Genomic DNA, 21,255 nt, shown 5'->3' on the forward strand with positions numbered 1-21,255 from the left:
GCAGAGCTGTGAAACAGCTTCCCCTGGGCACAGCAGGGTAGGGCAAGGTTCAGAGTTTGTCATAAGCTTCGAAATCCTGCCTGTGAGTCAAGCCTGGGCCGTGATGCATCTGTCTGTCTGTCTGTCTGTCTGTCTGTCTGAGACAGCTCAGGGAGAGTCCAGGAGACCCACAAGTGAGGCCATGGAAATGGCAGGGAAGGAGATAGTGTGGATGAATCATGGAATACCCTGAGTTGGGATGAACCCACAAGGATCACTGAGTCCAACCCCTGGCCCTGCCCAGGACACCCCAAAATCCCATCCTGTCCCTGAGGGTGTTGTCCAAACACTCCTGGAGCTCTGGCAGCCTTGGGGTCGTGACCAAACCCTGGGCAGCCTGTTCAGTGCCCAACCACCCTCTGGGGGAAGAACCTTTCCCTGAGATCAACCTGACCCTGCCCTGACCCTGCTCTGAGTCCTGTCCCTGGTCACAGAGAGCAGAGATTGTTGCTGCCCCTCCACTGCCCCAAGTCACTCGACTCTCACAGTGTTTTCTCTGTCAGGATTTATTGCTCTCACTTTTGGAGCCCTCAGGGTGAAACCCAGCAGCCCAGTGCTTCCCACAGCAGCACCCCAGGGCTCACACCTCAGAGTCAGCAGTAAGGATGGGTTTTTTGGTGGAAAATGCTGCTGGAGGCATGGATAGGAGGAGGCACGTGGCCTTTGTGCAACGTTTGGATCTGTGTGCGACATGACTTCAGAGTCTGTGTGAAACCTTAGCCCTCAGTGCTGCCTTCCTTCCTCCTGGGGCCTCCATTTGGCTGCAGATTCTTCTGTAAACTTATATTAAGTAGCACAAAAGGCTTTGCAAAGGATGGGAAAGGTTGATTCCAGAGGTACTGACTCAGGAGATGTTGGACAGTTCGGTGTCCCGTGGATTAAGCATAGCGAGACACTAGAATTATTTAAACATTTTACCCCTTCTCCTTTTTCTGTTTTTCCCCTCTTTTTAAAAGACTGCAGAAGGGGGATTGCCAGGGGGAGAGCACTGTACATCCAGGGTCACTTATTTTAACCATTGCAAGACCAAAATGAGGGATGAAGTTTTTCCTATGTGAAAAGAATTAAAAATCACCTTTTAGGGGTTGCATTGTGAGAGGGCAGCAGATGAGTTTTCTGCTGTCTGGTAAGATGAAGAGCAAAGCACTATTTTTTTTATCCCTTTTTTCCCTCCTGAAAGGAGCAGGCAGGGCAGGCAGGCAGGGCTGCCAGCTGGCAGCAGCTCTGCAGAGCTGCTTGGGAGAGGCAATGGATCCTCTTCCAGCTTCCTTTCTGCTCCTGTCCAGAGGGAACTGCTCGTGGAGCTTCTTACAAAAACATAACCTTTGGTTGCCACTTGTTGTCTATTGATCCTTCCAAAGCTTTTCTTCTTGCCAAACATAAATGAGTCCTCTTGGTAGTTTAGGTGCTCTGGAATCTTTATTTACAGGCAATTAATCTGGCCATGGGAGCTGTTCAGTGAAATGAATGGAACAATTTAAGATGGTGATAAAAGGGATGGAAGGAGATGACAAACACAGATCTGGAAATATCATTATGAATCGAGAAATAATTTCCCCCAGGAAGTGGCAGCTTTCTCATCAGCCATCTAATGAGCTAATTAGAGCAGTGGAGAATAGAGCTGAGGGAATAATCCTGGCGTGGCAGAAAGGAGCTGGACCCAGCTTACCCCTGCTGCCTGACTGCTCAGCATCTCCAGAGGTGCAGGTTGGAAGAGCTGAGGTTGGACTGCTGACAGCACACAAGAAGGGGTAACCTGGATGTTTGGGTTGGTTGATGAAATAAGAATTCAGCTTGATTTTTGGACACACTGACTTCAGAAGCTCTGCAGAGTATCACAGTGGAGCCTGAATATTGGCTCCCCACATGGGTGTTCCCAGTTGTATCTGACTGCTGTGATGAGGAAACTCGGTTTACACCAGTGTAAAGCACTGTCCCTGCTTGCTTCTGTTGCAGTGAAAGTCCTCATGGGGAGAGAGCCTCCACGGAAGACTCGGTGCAGGACGTCACGGCCGAACACCACACCAGCGATGACGGTATGACAGTCTGTGGGCTGCTGGGTTAACTGCTGCAGCCAGCCCTGGGGGAGGCAGGGAAGGCAGTGCCTTGGAACTGGTGTTTAAAGTTAGCTCCAAAGTGGAGTTTGAATCAGAACAGCCACTTGAAACATCCCATGCAGCGTTTGATGCCAAGAGGTAGAAAGGTGTAGGATCGACAGTAGAAGGTGGAAGTTACCTGAGTGTTTTGAAAGCATCCCTTCTTCTCAGGGGTGTCTTGTGTTAGCAGCGGGCCTGGGCGCACTCCAGGCTTGGGTTTGGAATCAGGGTGGAAGCACAGAGCCAAAGGCTGGATGTGTTTCATCATGCTCTCCCACTCCTCTGCTGTACCAGGCATTTCCCCTGTCGGGAGCTCTGACAGGGGGGGTTGTGAGTTCTCTGAGCCCCAGTGGTTCTGCTTTAAGGAAGGGAGCAAAATAAAGTCAAAACTTGTTTGTCTTCCACTCACAGCCAGGTTTTAGCTGGGGGCCTCTCTCACTGATAATTTTTGGGTTTCCTTGGGAACCTCTGTGACATTTTTCTGGTCTGATCAGTGAAAAGAGGTGCCAAGGCTGAGAATTTCACGGTATTTCCTAAGGAAAAGGTGACACTGCAGTTGGGAGTGTCTGTTGTTGATACTTCCCAAGCCTCCTCCTGCCACAGAGAACATCCTGTGAGCCCCATCCAGAGCAGAGGAAAGATTAAATTACTGGTGGGAAACGATGCCTGGAGCACTGAGCAGCATGGAGAGCAGAGTGACCCAACCAGCACAGGGTATGGTTTTGTTCTTGCATTTAGACCCTTTGCAGTTGTCTGAGTGAGTTCTGTGATGGTTCTACTTGTGACCTCAGTTGTAAAGCTGGAAAATAGTGACCATTCCCTTAAAATCAGGTGTCACCCTTTTAGAGCTGGTTGGGAATTTGCTCAGTAGCCCTGCCAGGTGCTCCTGTGCTGCCTCTCTGCTTCAGCAGTTGCCTGACAAACCCTTCCCAAGGCATCCCTGTGCCTCCCACTGGTTTCATGGCTCGGTGATCTTAAAGGTCTTTTCCAACCTAAGTGATCCTGTGATATCTCTGGTGTTCACACACCAGTGGTAAAGTAAAGGATGTTTAGAAATGCTGGGAAATCAGTTCTCCCTCGGCAAGGTCAAGCACTGGCACAGTGATTCCTCACCAAGGTTGCTGGGAGGAAGCCTCGGGGAATGAAACAAGAGTTCACTCTCTGTCTTGAACAGAGTGTTCTGTCTGACAAGTGTTAGCTCTTAAAAATGCATGAAAATGTGTCCTTTTGGAGTTTGCATCTAAGAAAGAGCAGTTTGATGGCTGTGATGAAGGACAGGCCAGCTCATCTCACATGTGCATGAAGGCTGGGACTAAAGCCTGCAGGCTCCCACACTGGGGTGTGCATTGGGGCTGTTTCTGGAGGGGATTTTTAGGTCTCTTCTGTGACTGAAGGGGGGACAATAGTGAGAAATAAGCAGTTAGAGATCAGAGAAGGACACTTCTGCAGCCTCTGGAACCTGACTGCATGGGGCCCCTGAGCAAGGTAAAACTGGGAGGTGTTTTGGATGGAGTTCTGCAACCTACATGGAATATTCCATAGGAAGCATTTGGGAGGGAGCCTTTGGCACTGAAGCAGAGGAGGAAGCTGGGGCTGTATCTCTTTGAGGGAACTGCAGGGTCTGGTTAAGGGAGGACTCTCATGTCCTGACTGAGCTGTGCAGAGTCACACCTTGCTCACACCTGTCAGCAGGGCAGGTACAGCACCAGGACTCGGGGATGGATGTTCCTGAGTTTTTATCCCTCCTTCAGTCTTTAGATTCTTTAGCACTTTCTTCTTAAGCTCTTTTGTGAGCCTGGCATTAATCTTCCCAAAGCAAAGCTGTCATCCCAGCCACCCTCACTTGAAGGAAGGAATTTTGGGGTGGGGGGAGAGGTCGTGTTTTGAAGAGCATCCAAGCTGTTCATCAGCCTCACTGTACAAGTGAGAGGGCACCCTGGTTTGAGACAGGTATAAGAGGTCAGAAATGCTGAAAAACAAGCAGATTATATGTTTGTTAAATTACATGTATGAGTGGAAACGCTGTAATCTGCTGCTTTCCTGCCCAGGCTCTCAGACTGGCAGGGGAAATTGTTTGGCTTAGCCTTATTGCTCTTTATTCATACAGCTTTCTTGTCTGAAAGTGTAGTAGGAAAAAGCTACTGGAAATTAAAGTCTAAAATCAGTTCTCTGGAGAAGAGCCAGAGTCCTAAAAAGCAAATTGGAAACATAAGAAACCTGAGTGCCGCTCTCATCTGGAACAATAAACACTTCCTAATGAAACAGATGGAATGTACCAAACCACACTCCCATCCCCTTCCTAAATGCAGGGGGACACCAAAAAGCAGCATAATTGGGGTTTTTAGTGTTAGGGAGAAACTGGCTACCTGTGAGCAGCCAAGGAGACCCAGTTCTTGAGCATCTGCTCTCCCAAGGAATGACTGTAAAAGCTGTAGCTCATGTTTGGCCTTCCAGTGGTGTCTGGCTGAGTCTTGCACTGTAGAACCTTCCTGTGATGCAGGGTTTATCTCTGTATGGAATAGCAGATCTTTCCTTGTCCAGGAAGAGGAAGCACAAATCTCTTTCGCCAGGAAAGAACTCAATTTCCATGGGCTGTTTGGCTGTGTTAAAGCTCCTTTAAAGTAATGAAAGAAGTCCACTGGGGCTGTGTGGTTGAGCTCATCCCCATTCCCCTGATTCCTGCCTAGAATTGGGAGCTGGCTTAAGATATATTTAGACTCAACCGGTGTCAGATTTTTCCAAGTCTTAAAAATAATCCACATGAATTTCATATTGATCTTCCTGAGTGTCTAAATGCCCTTATTGTCCCTCTGTATAATACCAGAGTCCTGCAGGGACCTGGATTAGTGGCTGGTTGCAGACAGGGCAGGGCTGGAGCTCTCGTGTGAGCTTTGCAGGCAGGTTTGGAGCACGCTGTGCAGCTCCAGGCGTGACCCCGCTGTGCTCGGTGGGCACAGAGCATCCCAGCTGGATGGAGCTGGGAAGCAGCTCAGTCCCCCCATCACTGCACAAAGCAGAGCAGTGGAGGCTCTGGATGTTTTCCTGAGCTTCCATGGCAGTTGGATGAATAGCACGGCCTCCCACAGTGCCAGAATCCGGTGATTCTGGATCAGGTGAACCTCACAGGCAGCAGAGATTTCCCTCTGAATAGACGCTTTATTTCTGAAGCAACTTGGGATCGAGAGGATGTTTCCCTCCCCAAATGCTAATAACAACTCCTGCCTGCCTGGGAGGTTCCATTTAGCTGCCTTGAAGGAAGTGGAACACACCTGGTTGCTACCCAGCTTTTGAAATGCTTTTTGGTTTAAGAAGACACTAATTTTGTCATTGCCACTTCCAGCCTTGTAGGCTTGAATCGCTGTGAGTGGGTTTATGACTCGGAAAACATGAATGGAGAGATGAGGCAAATGCTGAAAGTGCAACATCCACAAGTTATAGGGGAGTTCCCCTCTGAATTTTGCTGCTTCAAAACACCACAGCCTTGAGAAGCAACACTTCATCCTCCTCACACTCTTACCTGTGTTTTATGGGTTTAAACAGCTGAACACTGAATAAGCCCAAAGGTTTAGTGACTTGTTCTTTATTCCCTTCTGTCTACCTAGAGTGTGAGCCCATAGAAGCAATAGCAAAGTTTGACTACCTTGGCAGGACAGCACGAGAGCTGTCCTTCAAAAAAGGAGCCTCCCTCCTGCTCTACCAGCGGGCCTCGGATGACTGGTGGGAGGGACGGCACAACGGCATCGACGGCCTCATCCCCCACCAGTACATCGTCGTGCAGGACACGTATGTGACACCCTGGCCTTGCCCAAAACCCAGGTGGGGAGGGGGGAGTTCGTGGCAAGGTGTTGGCACCAGGTAGGGGGGAGTTCCTCCTTCAGCCTCCCCTGCGGGAAGGGGAGTGAGCTCTGGGAGGTGTTGGTGTGTGGAGGGGTGATGTCAGAACGGTTCTGGTGCCTGTTAAAGATGCAGAGGCTGGGATCTGCAGGCTGGAGGGGGATTTTTCAAGGGAGAATGGCCTTAAGCTGCAGGAGGGCAGGTTTAGGTTGGATATCGAGAGAAGATTGTTCCCTGGGAGGGTGGGGAGGCCCTGGCACAGGTTGCCCAGAGAAGCTGTGGCTGTCCCATCCCTGGGAGTTTCCCAGGCCAGGTTGGACAGGGCTTGGAGCAACCTGGGCTAGTGGAAGGTGTCCCTGCCCATGGCAGGGGGGCTGGAACTGGATGATCTTTAAGATCCCTTCCAGAAAACCATTCTATGGTTTGCAGGATATCTGATGACTCTTAAGAGAAAGACACCAGCACTGTGCTGCTGTCCTGTGTGAGTGCTTTCATACACAGTGCTGTGTTTGAAATTCAGGGCTGAAATCGGAAATTTTGGTTGTGATGTGCTTCCCTCCTCCTTCCTAGTGAGGATGGAATCTCAGAAAGGTCCAGCCCGAAGTCTGAAATAGAAATAAATTCTGAGCCACCGGAAGAAAAAGTGACAGCCAGAGCTGGTGCCAGCTGCCCGAGCGGGGGACACGTCGCAGATATTTACCTTGCAAACATCAACAAGTAAGAACAGCCTTGCATTATTCTCCTGAACTGTAAAGAACTTGGTGATAAGCCCAATAAAATAGTCCCTTCCCTGACAAAGGTTCATTAACGAGCCCTGCCACCATTCTTCTCTGCTTCCCCCCTCTTCTAACTCGCTCACGTTTTGCTGCCCTATCTCTGTCACCAGTGTGGCCAATGCTCATTTAAAACCCCCCTGGCTGCTCTTCCCTATCCCCAAGGTGCCATCTGTTCCTGTTTTCCCAAATATGCCCTATTTTACAAGCTAAGCAGAGAGAGGGAGGGGAGTGGTGGGATGAGATCTCGTATCGTGTGTCCCCATTCGTTGTTATGTCCTGTGATCCGTTGTGTCTTGTCCACATTTAACATCTTTTGTTTGATGGGGTGGGGGGACAATTCCTTCAGAAACTGGTGTCCCATTTTGTGATAAATGCCATTCCTGAAGTCCCACCATCTGGCATTGCCTGTAACACTCTCTTGTTTCTCCAGCACTTCTCACCTCAGGTTACTAACCATATGCTTGCAGTGAAACAGCACAACCCCCTGTTGCTCTAACCTTACCTTCTCTACCAGAAATGGTTGCTTTAGCCAACACTCAACATAGTAAAAAGCTGAAAAAAATCAAGCCAGTAACAGACTAAATTTCATGATCTGTTATTTCATTTTTCTGGAGCAGACTTATCTTTCTGATTATTTCCTTAGTATTAAAACCCCCACATCTCCATTGTGCAGTGAAGGTATTATGTGATAATTGCAGTTTGATGGGAGGGGATATTCTTAACCTTCAGTTAATTTAACAGAATGTGGTCTATAAAGGCATTAACAGAAATGCATCCTTTTAAAAGGTTTGGACCTGCTTATGTCCTCGAGAGCCTGGTCCTTAGTTATGGGATTCAGCAGAGCTCCACTGATATCTTTGAAGCCATGTTAATCTGCATCAGCTTGGGATCTGGGCTTTCTTTTATGATATTTATTGTCTGAGCCACTGAAGTAGCCATTCTGCCAGTTATGGAGAGATTTGTGTAATAACAGACCTATGTTGGAGCTTCACCATCTGCTGGCTTTGGTAGTGTTGTGTGTAGTGTTTTTAAGAGGCCTGGGTAATGTCCACTCCAGTTTTATTTTTTTTTTTTCCCTTTACTAGGGAGCCTGATATTTAGCAACAGTAGCATAAGACTCATTTTGTTGTTTTTTCTTTAGGAATGAATCTTCTGACCTATGTGTGAACAGACTTGAGCAAAATTAAATCAGATGGTTTCGCAATGACAGTTGTGCCACCCACTGAATTATTATTTGGATGCCAAAATCCTACTGGAGTTAACACTTTCTTGCAGTTATTCATGGGGCTGGTGCTATATATAAATGGATCCTTCCCTGTATAATGGATGCCAAGCTTCAGACCTATGGCATAAAGTATTCTGCTGCATTGGCCTTCCTATGATTTGAGAGGAATCGTGCTGTCAGACCGCAAGGTGCTGGGGTAGAAACTAAATTCTTTGGAGCAGTTCATCCATTTCACATCATCTTTTGGTTTTATCTGTAGCCCTGCATAGAAAAGTGCCTTGTGGTCCTGCCAAAGCCATGAAAAAGAACCACCTCTTACCACCAGCAAACATTGGAAACGATCATTAACCCCACACTGGGGTTCTTTGCTTGCTGATCTCTGAAAATAATAACTTGATGCCTTGGGCCAGGAGCTTAGTAGACTTATACTGTGTCCTCCAGTCAAAAATTGTAGCTCTGCTCTTCGAATGTAATAAAAACACATCATCAAAACCTGTTGAAGGCACAGAGGGTTTTTTTTTTGTCTTCAAATACAAATTCTTTTCCTCTTGACCAAGTTAATCACGTTCCATCCAAGTATTTCTGGTTTTGCTCTGAATGTGCACAGCTGCCAGAACTCAGCCTTGTTGTTAGAAGTGTTGAACTGGAACGATTTATAATTTTCCTGTATCCGCAACCACTCCTAAAATCCTGGGCGTGTTTGTAATCTGGGTATCTTTTATGTCTCTTCCCATTGTCCTCTGTGTTGGTTTTGGGGGGATATCTTCAAATGAACAGCTGGTTGCTTGTACCTGCTTGTATTGACTTGTTTTGCTTTTGTGACTGAAGGCAAAGAAAGAAACCAGAGTCAGGCAGCATCAGAAGAGCCTTCCGTCAAAGTGACAGCCATGGACTAGGTAGCTCACTGGCAGAACCAGCCTCCCCCGGAGCCATAGCCGGTTCCAGACCCTCATCTCAGCCCATTATGAGCCAAAGTCTTCCCAAGGAGGTTCCAGATAAGTGCTCCATCAGTGGCCACGGCAGCCTCAATTCCATCAGCCGACACTCGTCGCTGAAGAACAGGATCGACAGCCCCCAGATCCGGAAAACTGTCACAGCAGGGAGGTCCAAGAGCTTCAACAACCACCGGCCCATGGACCCTGAGGTCATTGCACAGGTAAGGAGGAGTGTTTGGCCCTCAAGGCTCGACCTGGAAATTTGAAGGATGTTTTAATGAGGTGTTTTAATGCGAAGTCTGATTTAATCTCGTGTCCGTTCCCTTCTGGGGGATGGACCATCTCTCTGATGATGGGAGACTGCAGGAGCTGGGCCTGGTTAGTCTGGAGAAGAGAAGACTGAGAGGGGATCTCATCAATCCATACAAATAACTCCAAGGGGTATCAGAGGATTGTGCCAGACTCTTTCTGGTGGTGCCCAGTGACAGGACAAGGAGCACAACAAGTTCCACCTCAACATGAGGAAGAACTTTTTCCCTGGAGGGTGGCAGAGCTCTGGAACAGCTGCCCAGGGAGGGTGTGGAGTGTCCCTCTGTGGAGACATTCCAAACCCACCTGGATGTGTTCCTGTATCACCTGCTCCAGGTGACCCTGCCTTGGCAGGGGGGCTGGACTGGGTGATCTCCAGAGGGCCCTTCCAACCCCAACTACTCTGTGATTCTCTCAATGCAGTATTAACTTACAGCACAGCTTGAGTCTGCCCTTTCATCCTTGCTTTGTGCAAAGCACTGAGGCTGCTTTCAGGAGGGAATATAGACAGTCAGGTCCTTCCTCCATAAAAACTTGGCCCCATTCGTTACTCAGAATTTAATTTCAACAATAAAAACTCCCGTTTCAGAGAGTGACACAGATTTCAAAGCTGTCACCAAGGAATTAACTCCAAGACCCGAGAAAAGCGAAGTATTTGGTGTCAACTCAACATTCTCCTGTCAGTTGTGCAGACTTGCCTGTGGTGAGACATGGGAAGCACATGGAGCAGCACAGCCAAAATAAAAGCAGGCTGCTGACTCCTTCAGTGCTCCTTCAGTGGCATCTTTATATGCTCACAGGCTTCAGAGACCAGCTTTGAACATAATCCTGCTGGTTTTCATGAGCTGTTTATTCAGACAAGTGCCTTGAAGTGAAGGGCAGGCTACAAAAAAAAAAAAAAGATGTAAATGTTACAAATTTCCCTCTTCCATGAAGGATCTTCCCAGGTGGATGTGCCTGCACTTGCACGTTGCCTATACCAACTGTTTGCAGTATGGGATGGATGCATCTGTCTAAAGCCAAGGAATGCTCCAGGCTCGGATTACAAAGCCAGCCCTGGGAGACCTGACTGCTCTGCCTGGTTCAGGACTCTGGAGGTTTCTAAGGAGCTGGGGGAAAAATATGTGAAAATTAAACGTAATTTTTATTGACAAAACAGCAACTCCAAATAACAAATAAATCCAAATTGAAACCTGATGAGCATTCTGATGGAAGGGTGTATTTTGCTGTTATGAGTATCTTTAGCCCATTTGTTGCAGTGGAATTATAAAATACAGCTCCTGCTGCCTTCATATTTCCCTGTCCTTCCAAGGCTTTGGTTGATATAAATCAGGTTCTTTGTTTTATCAATTAGGATCTCCTCTCCCTGCCAGAACATACACTCCATTGTTCCACTGGAGAAGAGTCTGGAGAGAAAAAGGAACGAGGAGGGGAAAATATATAAAAAAGAGGAGGGGAAAAAAATCAAACTGTGTTAAATCAGTGTTTCTCTCTGCCTTGTGACATCTTTTCAGGCACCGTCTAATAACCATTGTGCATCTGACATATTCCCCCAAATTCATAACTAAAATCTGCCTGGCCTCAGGACAGACTGGGAGGTGTCAGATTACTGTCTCTGCTTTCTTCCACCATTCCTTGACTGATTTACCTTCCCCACCCCCTGAAAAGCCCCTTGAGGGAGCTGAAAAGCTGTGGCCGAAGTGTGAGTCACAGCAAGGCTGAGCTCTCCTGCTCCCCAGGGAATTCTGTGGGTTCAGCAGTGTAGGTCCTGCTCCAGCTGAGACAAAACCCCCACGTTTTTATCTCAAAGTTCTCTTTATATTTATTTGTTAATAACTGTAATATTTTATAAGAGGAAGGAGAAGCGCCAGCTTGAATTTCTGTACAGGTTTCTGGTATCTCCTGTGTGTTCTGAAATGCTAAAATTTTGAATCCTGTGAAATACCTTTCTGGGAGACAGCTCAGACAGCGGGAAAACCAGTGAGGCAGCAAGAGCACACAAGGATTTCAGCATCCAGTGTGTGACCCATCAGGGAGTGTCAAAACCATCAACCCTTCAGCAATTTGCTCTCCTAAATCCCATGTGCCAAATAAAGTGCCAGAGTGGGTGCTAATACTTTGAATCCAGTGGGTTTCTATTCACTGCTGCATTTGGAGATTTTATTCATCTTTGAAACCTAAGCAGCATCAGCAGCAGTTAAAAGACCAGATCAGCATTGAGGCACTGCTGGCAATTATTTTCCTCCCTATTGATGGAAAAAAATTAGTGCTTATTGACTGCAGGATGTGATGCCGCACAGTTGGGCACAGGTTTCACTCTGACACCTCAAGGTCCTTCACCCAGGATCAATTTGAGTGTTGGTGTTCACAGGCTGGACATAAATAGGTCATTCTCAAAGACTTTTATTTATATAAATACACATATATACATATATATACATATAAAAATAAATAAATATTATATAATATATTATAAATATATATTTATGAATTTTATAGATGGATATATCTATATACCATATATTAATGTAGATATATTTTATATAATAGTATAATTATTATTATACATTATCTGTAGTACTTATTTATTATATATTCTATGTTGTATATTTAATATGTATTTTTACATAATAATATATCTATATTATTTATAGATATATAGAGACATTTATACCTCTATATATTTTATCTGTATTTATTCTTTTATATCTATGTTTTATATTTGTATTTATATATTTATATATGTATTTACATATTTATATTCGTATTTATATATTTATATCTATATTTTATATTTAAATAATATCTATTTTTCTATATAGTCTTTATAGATAGATATATATATATCGATCAGTATTTTCATGTCTGGGCTCTATTCACTGGGTCTCTCCCCTGTGTTTGCAGGACATTGAAGCCACAATGAACTCTGCTCTGAACGAGCTGCGGGAGCTGGAGAGGCAGAGCAGCGTCAAGCACACGCCAGACGTTGTCCTGGACACCCTGGAGCCCTTGAAAACGTCCCCCGTGGTGGCCCCCACCTCGGAACCCTCCAGCCCTCTGCACACCCAGCTCCTCAAGGACTCTGAGCCGCCTTTCCAGCGCAGTGCCAGCACGGCCGGGGACATTCCGTGCACCTTCCGGCCTGTCAAGTCCGTCAAGATGGCCACGCAGGTGAAACCTCCGGCAACTCGCCCCAAACCCGCTGTTTTCCCCAAAACGAACGCCACGAGCCCCGGCGTGGCCTCCTCTGCGTCCCAGCAGCCCAGCGACAAGTCCTGTACTGTGTGATGAGCTCCATGCTGCTCCGTGGAGACAGCTCTTACTGCTTCGGGTGGAGAGACTCTGTGAAAGACATTAAAATTCCTTAATTTAAGTGATTTTTTTTTTTTTTTTCCCCCCCCCGAACTGAAGGTTAGTTGTGAACTGCTGCTCGCTGCCGGGAGCTCTTCCCCGGGGAGGGAGCGAGCTGAGCGGTAACAACCTCGTCCCACGTCCCCACGTCGCCGGTGTGTGTGAGGCAAAACAGTTCCTGCCACGCTCGGGGAGATCCGGAATCGGGTCACTGCGAAGCTGAGCAGGAAAACACACGCAGAGGGATGAGCTGGATCTTGGGTTTCTGGTTGATGCCCCGTCCAAGTGTTTTGGGCACTGAAAGAAACACTTAGTGGCATCCTGTTTTGGATACTGGTGTAGTGACTTATATATTTCAGTGTTTCATTTATCACAGGGAAACAATAGGATAGATCTTAGTCTCTTGCATGTTTTGGTGCCACTGGTTACGTGGAGCTTGGACATGCCTGTTTCTTGTGCATTATTATTATTATTCCGTCGCCCGCTGGTGCCACGGTGGTTTAAGGGTCTGTCTCGACTTCCATCACATCCTCTGGTTTTGTTTGTTTGCTCCCCTTTCCTCCCCTTCCCCTGGGGCCAAAGCCCTTGGCCATCCAGCCTCATGCTTTAGTTGACGCTTGTCATGAAAAATAGTTCACTCTGGAACACTCTTAGATTTTTGTGGAGTTCTACGTAGTATGTGTCTGTGCAAATATAAACAAACGTGCTCCTGGGGTTTAGGAGCCCAACAAAGAGCCCAGTTGTTGCTTATGGACAATCGAGCTGGTTTCCCCCCTTGGCTCTCCCGTATTTAAAAACAGCTTTATTGTTTCAGTGTAATTTCCAGCCCGTGGGCTCTGATGTGGTGTGTGGTCTCGGGAGACTGAATGTAAGAAACAAGTTTATTTGGAAGACTGAAGCGTCCTCTGACGGGAGTTCCACTTCCTAACGCACACATCCTTGGTTTGATCACACATCAGGATGGATCCTCACCAAAATCACTGTAAAAAAAAAAAAAACTTCGATCAGAAGTTCTCAAGCTTCCTACCTTCTCCCTCTTTCTGGCTGCAAATGCCTCGGTCGGTGGCCGTGACCGCTGTGACTCGATTTAGGGATCTCTGCTCTTATAGAGCAGTGCAGGAAACGCTGCTGGGGACAGCGATGTGACAGCACGTGGCTGCTGGAGTGGCTTTCCCTGCGTGTCCCTTGGCATGGCTCCTCCACGGGACTCAGACATCTGAATGGATTCGTAGTATTTGTATTTATCTGTAGGCAGCGAGCGCTCCAAGCTGCCCACAGGCTGCAAGGACTCTTTTGTACTCCTCTGGGAATCCTCCACAATGCTCACATTTATTTAATTTAATAATAATAATTAAAAAAAAAAAAATAACCCACACATAAAAACAAAGGCATGTGCCACTTGCAGCGCTAAAGAAGATTTCGCAGTCCTGGCTGACCCTGATTCTCCTTGTTCCTAAACTTTTCCGGGATGTAAAACAAGCTGCACACCTTATGTGTTCATCAAATGAATTCAGGCAAGGACAAGATGAGAAAAGTCATTTTTCTCACCCGTTTAGCCAAGTTTCTCTCCAGTTTGTGGGTTCCTCATGACGGCGATGTCGGTTTAATTGGCACTTAGTAATTAAAAAAGGAGAAACAAAACGTGCATTTCTAAGAAGGGTTGCTGAAATGTTTTTTTTCTCATTCATTTAGGATGTTACTTGGAAAAATGGAGCAGGGTTTTCCTGTGTCCCTGTCCGAGCCCACACGCACCCCCTCTCTACAGAACCGATCAATCCCTATTAATGAGGGCTTTTCAAAACACCAACTTCCTCTGTGCCCTAAATTAAGAAATTTGTGGAACACTGGAAAGATTTCAGTGAGAACGCTCTTTGATGTCCATTTCTCCTCAGCTTTCCCTGGGGAAGCCCCGTGGTACGTGTGTGGCTGTCACTGGACCTCATGGAAGATCCCAACGGCACGACCAGCGACCTTTGCTCTCTCAGGTTCTGATGGACTTCTACCACCAAGGAATCACTTGTTCTTTCGGGGAAAAAATAGAATTGTTGAACTTGTAATTTTTTGCTCAGGCAGAACTTTCTGGCATTTCCTTTTAAGCAGGAATTTTTTGAGTTTCTTTTCTTTTTTTCTTTTTTTTATTTTTTTCTTTTGGTCATGAATGACCAAAGCTAATCTGTGTCAAGAGCAGGATCTCTGTCAATTGACTTCATTTGTAATGCCTTATTTTCTTTCTATTTTTATGCCTAGCATTCATGTTTCTTAGAATAAGTGTCCAGCCACGCACAGCACATTGGAGGAGATGCTCTTCTCTATCTTCGAGGTCTGAAGTGTGAAATTAGGAGATTTAAACAACAAAAAAAGAAAATACTTCAGGTTACTGTAACAGCAACTGTCTGTATCTGAATTACTGTGCTTCTCCAGCACCCACAGCTCTGGGACAATCCTGCTGCCAAGAGGAATGTGCTTGGCAGGATCACCTGTCTGTGGAGCAACTCAACTGGAATTCTGGTGTGCACTGTGATTGACACTTACATTTACAGCAAGCAATACGGCAGGCTGAAGGTCATCCTTCCTCTCCCTCGTGCTGCGGGTCTGCCCAGCCAGCAGAAAACTCACACACGGGGGGGACTCGAAGAGGAAAATCACAACAAAGAAAAGGAGACTTTCAGCTTGCCTGCTTCACTCTCTGAACACACAAGGCCAAGAGGAAGTTTGCCACGAGGGTTTAATGACCAGTCGCTGCCGGAGAGGTGGGAAGGAGGAACTGGAAAAGTCCCTGCGGAAGAAGAGACCAGCGTAGGGTGGACAAGGACAACACAGTGGTTTGCTTGGGGAGGTATCAGTGTCACTTCATATCTTCGTGTTCTGGAGAAATATTAGCTCTTCCACGGGAATTCTCTTTTCACGACTTTTTTTTACGTGATGTTTGTGTCAAATGTAAAGACAAGAAGTGTTGGATAACTGGAATAACGTCTGTCCGTTCAGTAGTGCTTGGGATGAACAACGGGGCCTTGTTCATCAGGTGTTGGATTGAAATAATCCAAAGCAAAAACTTTTGGAATAAAATACGGTTTTAGGTGATCTGAGTAGTTTCTGAAGCTCGAACCTTTTCTGGCTGATTTCCCTAGTTGGGAATGGAGCAGTGTGCTTTAACCAGTGCTGAATTTCTGCCTCTTGAGGGCATCCAAAGGCTTGCAGATGATAAATTTTAAATTTGTCCTTCATGTCAAAGCAGTGGGACACGATCAAACTCTCTCTCTTTATCTGTACTGGATATTCTATTGCAATGAAAATGAGTAAATAATTAAGAGTGCACTGTGACAGCAGAAAAAAAAAAAAAATCGTTGTATATGTCTGTATTTTGATACCTGTTCGAAAGGAGTTTTTGGGTTTCCTGTGCTGAATACCTCATGTGTTGGGTTTTGGGAGTTTTTTGTTGATATTTTTTTTTTTTTAATGATTTTTTTTTTTTTTTTTAAGGCAAGATTGTTCTTGCACAAAAGTAGGTTAAGATAACCGAGTTCTCATAAATTTATTAATCGAAATGCTTCAGTTTGGCAAGAAATTCCATCTGTTGTAGTTCCCCACCTTGCATTTGGTACGGGGCGACCCGGCGCACTTGGAAGAGCTCCAGCAATACTGGGACAAGAGAAGTTCATTGCAGATGGAGTTTGCTGCCTTATTTCTCTTCTTGTGTGTGTCAAAACCTCAAACTCAGTTGAAGGTGGTATAGATTTGGGGATTTATTGGGCTTTTGAGAGATGTTCTTCCACAGCAATTGATTTCTCTAGTTATTAGCACTTCAGATCCTTCCCAGACCTGTGGACCAGGCAGAGTGGAACGCTGCGTGGCTGATGGAATCCACGGTGAGGGAACACTTAAAATGAGATTATGGTCTCAGTGGGGCTTAGTTTGTTAGTAAGGCAACAGTAATGAGGGAAAAATCCCTGTTTGAGGCAGTTTGACTCAGTAAGAGGTTGAGCTCTGGCCCCTGTCCTGCCACATCCATGAGCACAGGTGGGAGTTGAAGGATATGCCCCCATCCCTTGGAGTGTGGTGCTGGTTTGGTGGCCAGGGGAGGGGATAGCTGTGCTGGGGATACCTGTGCCTGGCAGGATCAAGCCCTGACTGTGCAGGGATGTGCTCCAAAGTATAAATATATTTACTTGCTGACCTGTGAACCACAATAGAGGAAAACTGCTTTCAAAAACAAAGGAGCTTTGGGGCACTTCCCTCACTTAGGAGCCTGTCTTGGACAGAAAACGAGTTTAGCAAGATGGGGATTTACTTATTTTGAGATTTTTAGCTTTCACAAAAACAACAAGCCCTACTGTGGGTTTATCTGGCCTTGGCTAACGCCCCTCAAGTGCAGTTGAGAGACATAAAGCTGTTTCTTTAGTGGCCTGGTAGCACAAGAGACCTTGGTGGAAGAAAAGGATCTTCTCTCACAGGGAATGTTGTTCCCCCCAGGGATGCTCCCAGCGCCGGCTCTGGGAGAACACCAAGCACTTCATGGACTGAACTTTGGGGTTTGAGCTCTTTCCAGATCAGCTTTCTGCGTGTCTCTGTGTCCGTGTGACAACCTGGTACTTGAAAAAAAAAAAAAGAAAATACAAATACTTGACCCTCTGCCTTGTGCCTGTGGGGCTGGGATGGCCCCGGCTGTGTCACGCACAAGCGGTTCCAGGCTCTGCCGCCGCCGCCTAAAGGCAGATGAATTCTTTTCCAGGCTCAGGTTCTAGGAACAAACCATCTATTCTGGTGGTTCTCGAGATGCCAAAACAGCAGTTCAAGGCCTGGAAAATGTAAGGTTTGGTTTGTTGTTGTTGTTGGTTTTGGTTTTTTTTCCTGTTCTATTTTGTGCTTCCTATCAAGTAGTTTGGGACAAAAGTGTTGCTTTTCAACGATGGGCCAAAAAGAGGCAAAGGTGGAGAGGGAGGGCAGCTCCCTGCTGTACTAATACTTGATCTACCAAGCTTCATACAGGGTAAATATTTAGCAGTTTGCAGTGGAAATTGCAGATGGACCCGTCCTTTTCACGGCACTAGTAACCTTACTCCTGAGGTGGACTTCACCAGCCTTCCCTCCAGGCAGAGCCCTGAGATGTGAACAAGCCAAGTCCAAAGGGCTGGGCTCGTGAGTGTGCCAAACTGCTGGAGCAATACTTGTGAGCAGCAGGTTCTTCAAAAGACCAGCTCTATGTAGCCAAAACGGGGCAGTTAGTGAAAACCATCTCTGATTTTAAAGGGATCGCAGTGATGTGGTTCTGCTGTAACATTGGAAAAATGGCTTGCAGAGTCTAGAAATTGTGTTTTCTGTCTGAACCTCAGTCCTGTGGTGGCTCGTACGGTGCGTTGGGCTTGGGGTTATGGACAGCAGTTGTTTTAATGGTGGGATGGAATGTTCTTGCTAAAACAGTTTCCATTGTTTCATGTCTTCTACACCAATATATATACGGTGTATATATTAAACTGTGTAAAATTGTACTTTGTATATAGAACTCTGTACAATATGGAGGTACAGCCTTTTTTTTTTGTTTGTTTGTTTGTTTTTTTCTCCCCTCCCCCCCTTTTGGTACAGTATTGTACAGTATTAGGAGTCGATGTGTTGGAAATGTTCGGTCCATACTGGGACAACAAAATGTATCCATTGTCATTAGCAATAGTTTTGGAGAAATAAATGTTTTGGGTATGGTGGAAACACTGACCTGAGGGTGCCGGTGTGTGATGTCTGGAGCGAGTGTGGGTGCCTGGGTTTGAGTGGGAGAGAGGGTGAGCGTGGCCTGTGGGGGCTTTTGGAATCCTCAGGATTGGTGCTACTGGCACTGGTGAGTAGGTGAGGAAGAATCTGCAGGATTCAGGAATACACTGTGTCATTCCTGGGCGCTGGGACACTGGATCACAGCAGAGAAGGAGCATTGATGTGGCCCAGGGATAAGAAGGATCCAAAGGACCAGGGAGAATGGCCTTAAACTGAAGGAGAGTAGGTTTGGGTTGGGTTTTAGGAAGAAATTCTTCCCTGGGAGGGTGGGGAGGCCCTGGCACAGGTTGCCCAGAGAAGCTGTGGCTGCCCCATCCCTGGGAGTGTCCAAGGCCAGGTTGGAGCAACCTGGGCTAGTGGAAGGTGTCCCTACCCATGGAAGGGGGTGAAACTGGATGGTCTTTAAGGTTTCCTCCAACCCAAACCATTCTGGGATTCTGTGACTCCACCGTCCCCCCACCCTGGGCTTGCATGCACCTGCCACCACCAGCAGGATCCCACAGGGCAAACACTTCCCTTGCAATGACCTGGTTTAAAAATGCTTAATCTTCCTCATTTTCCTGGAGAGGATGGACCCCCAACTGTCTCAGGAAAGAGGATTTAAGATTGAGATTATGGACTGGATCATCATTATTATTATTATTATTATTACCAGCTTTCCCCAGTCTCGGTTTTTCAATAGGCCTTTTTCAGAGCACGGAGGGGAAATGTGGCAGGGCTGTGTCATTTTGGATTCCCATTGTTTAGATCCCAAGGAATTACCTATTTAGGGTGAGGTTTGATGTTTAATCAGGGCATTTTGTGCTCAGCTGGGAGTGAGCTGTGGACAGCTGTCCCCGCTGTCCCTGGGGTGAGCTCCCGAGGGGATGGAGCATCCCTGTGCTCCCTGTCCCACATCTCTTTTAGGGATTCAAGAGCTGGAAATTCAGGATGCTTTTACTTCTTAGATTAGTAGCCCAAATCACAGCAGCTTATATGCTAATACCCTAAAGCAGGCTGGCCACAGGGGCATGTTGGTGGTGGGTTTTTTTTTTAGACAAGAAATAGGAGTCAGGCAATGGGGTGACACAGATAACAACTGATTTTTGATTTTCCTTTGGTCCCCACTGTCCAGCAGTAGAGGACACTGTGATTTATCCCTTAAACCCACTGATGGCATCGAACTGCAGGTAGGTCTGACCCTCCCTCACAAACCTCTCGTTATGGTGGTTTTTAACAAGGAAACCTGGTGGTAAATGATGGGAGGGCTTGGTGCTGAGTGAGGGCAGGGTTTGGTTGCTTGGGAAGCGTCGGTGTGGAAGGGAAGGGGATCCTCTGGGAAGGACCACGGCACTTGGTGTGAAGAAATGGGACCTTTGCAGCCTCTCCTGAGCATGTCCTGAGGAGCAGGTTTGTCCCAGGGACACCGTGGGGACATCACTGGGGTCGTGGGCTCGGGGTTTTCTGTGCCAAGCCCCCAGAGACGAGGTCCCTGCTGCAGGCAGGGCTCGCTGCTTGTCCCTTATTCTTTAGGCTTTGCTGCCACCAGCTGGAACAATTAATTTTTGTCACAAACTGGTTTCAAGGTTGGGTTTTTGCTCTCCCAGCCTGTGCCAGACCGGGCTCTCCCAGAGTTTATCCCCCATGGGCACATCCAGTCCCAGTGGGACAGATGGATTGGAGCATCAAAACCTGCTGTTGGGGTAATGAATTATTAAATTGAAAAGGGATAGCAAAGGAAAGGATAAAGGGGTCTGAAAGGAGCCAGGCAAACCTTGGGGGCAAGTTCCTGGGCTTGAGCTGGGATCTCCCACCGAGGCTGGACCTGACTGGGAGAGCTGCTGGGGTAACTGGGATGTGCTGGAGTCCCTGGGCTATGAGGGCTGGCACCACACTGGCATCAAGGTGTGCTGGTGTTGCCTGTGGAGAACTGACTGAAAAGACTTGCAGCACAACCCAAAAATAACCTTGTGCTATAAAATATTTTAATGATTTCCTTCCTGTCTGTCTTGACCCCCCACCAGCCCAAACCTGCTCACCCATCAGTGAAAGCTGAAGCAACACAGTCAGAAGTCCCAGAAAATGCCAGAGCCTGGGCTTTCTGTCTTTTAAAAAAAAAAATCTTTGTTTCAGTTTCTGAGCTGAAACACAGGACAGGCCCTTCCTTTCCTCTCCTGATGCCCTGGATGGGCTCCATGTGCTCCTAGGGCTCCAGTAGAGGAGCTGAACTTGCAGAGCTGCAGAGGGTGCAGGACTGAGTGTGGGCTGCAGGATTAACCATCACTGTGCCCTTGACCACTCTGGGCCTTTGGAACAGAACTCAGCTGGAATTCCCCTCCGGAGGTTTTACTTGTCCCTCTTCCTTGTGTTATCTGCTCTTATCTGTGATTTCAGTGCTGAGAAATGACATGAGAAATGAGCTGCAGTTTTTGCAGTGTGGGGAAGGGCTTCTCCATCTCAAATCTGATGATCTTTTAGTCTGGTGAGCGAGAGACACAGCCCAGCCCTCACTGCACCCACAACCCGCGAGCTTGGCCAGTGCCACGGGGAGAGACTGATGGTCCTGCTTGAAGGACTCAGTTGCCACATGCACAGAAAATAAGACTGGGCATGATTTCAAGAAGTCACCCCAACGCTTTCTCTTCCTGTTAACTGAGCTGCAGCAGAAGGACTTGAATCAAAGTGATTTCAAAGTTTCGCGTGGTTAAACCGACGTCACGGCGCTTCCGCTGCTGCAGCTGCCACAGACACCCCACAGCAGCCCCTGGTGCCTCTTAGGTAAGCTCAGGGCCAGGGCCAGTCTGTGCCCACGGTCTGGCAGCTTGGCAGCTCTCCAGAGGGTTTTCCAGGCACACTCTCACGTGGCTGGGAAATGAAGCTCAGCAGGAATTAAGGAACTGGTTCCGTGTGGAGTTTGTGCGCAGGATGGTGAGGTGTCACGTTGGGGGTTG

At 47.1% G+C, this 21,255-nt stretch overlaps 1 protein-coding gene across 7 annotated transcripts in view; it reads left to right on the forward strand.

Annotated features, from left to right (window-relative positions):
• SRGAP2 (SLIT-ROBO Rho GTPase activating protein 2) overlaps window positions 1-18,271 on the forward strand; it is a 101,604-nt gene extending 83,333 nt beyond the window's left edge. For 5 of the 7 annotated variants that reach the window (XM_050327019.1, XM_050327018.1, XM_050327020.1 and 2 more), the window contains 5 exons: window positions 1,996-2,075; window positions 5,738-5,918; window positions 6,540-6,686; window positions 8,799-9,126; window positions 12,119-18,271. In XM_050327019.1, the coding sequence (XP_050182976.1) occupies window positions 1,996-2,075; window positions 5,738-5,918; window positions 6,540-6,686; window positions 8,799-9,126; window positions 12,119-12,502 (1,120 nt within the window). In that variant the 3' untranslated portion in view covers window positions 12,503-18,271. The other 2 variants (XM_050327022.1, XM_050327021.1) reach the window with 1 other exon arrangement.
• Window positions 18,272-21,255: the final 2,984 nt, after the last annotated feature.

Source organism: Myiozetetes cayanensis, unplaced genomic scaffold, assembly GCF_022539395.1.
Source record: "Myiozetetes cayanensis isolate MyiCay16 unplaced genomic scaffold, myiCay2020 scf32, whole genome shotgun sequence".
NCBI lineage: Eukaryota > Metazoa > Chordata > Aves > Passeriformes > Tyrannidae > Myiozetetes > Myiozetetes cayanensis.